Source organism: Petaurus breviceps, unplaced genomic scaffold (assembly GCF_028583685.1).
Source record: "Petaurus breviceps papuanus isolate PSGF00001 unplaced genomic scaffold, PetGlider_PUasm1.0 551, whole genome shotgun sequence".
Lineage (NCBI taxonomy): Eukaryota > Metazoa > Chordata > Mammalia > Diprotodontia > Petauridae > Petaurus > Petaurus breviceps.
The window spans coordinates 7120958-7121478 of NW_027186372.1; the positions used below are offsets into that span (position 1 = coordinate 7120958).

General features: G+C 59.5%; 1 protein-coding gene across 1 annotated transcript in view; it reads right to left on the reverse strand.

Annotated features, from left to right (window-relative positions):
* BNIP1 (BCL2 interacting protein 1) overlaps positions 1 to 521 on the reverse strand; it is a 16839-nt gene extending 16318 nt beyond the window's left edge. The window contains exon 1 of the mRNA XM_069102355.1: positions 371 to 521. Coding sequence (XP_068958456.1) covers positions 371 to 454 — 84 coding nt within the window. The 5' untranslated portion in view covers positions 455 to 521. The remainder of the gene's footprint in view (positions 1 to 370) is intronic.

Sequence of the window (521 nt, forward strand, 5' to 3'; positions counted from 1 at the left end):
CAATGGGAACGAAGGAGGGGCTGAAACCAATGGAAAGGGGGGAAAGGCGGAGGCGGACCAATGGGAACGAAGGAGGGGCTGAAACCAATGAAAGAGGATGGGGTACGAGGGACCAATGGAAATGGAGGTGGGGGATGCACGAGGCAACAACAGAAACAGCGAGGAGGAAAGCCGGGAGGGGAGCCAAAGGAAGAGGGGAGGGGGAGGCGCGAGTAGCCCCGAACCAAGGGTGGGGGAGGGGTGCGAGGGGCTCGGTTCCGTCCGCCGTGGCCCGATGCAGGTGGGGTGAGGCACAAATCCCGAGGCTCCGAGGTTCTTCGGGATCGGATGTGAGTGAGAGGAAAGGGCTGCTCGAGCAGGGTCCCGCTACCTGGATAAACGCTTTAACCTCCAAGTCGAATATGACAATCTCTTGGTTACACATCCGGACGTGGACATCCAGGGTAGTCGCCATCTTGGGGGCCGGCTACGGGCCTCCGTAGAGGCCAAACCAAATTGCGTTTCCTTATTTACCCGTTCTG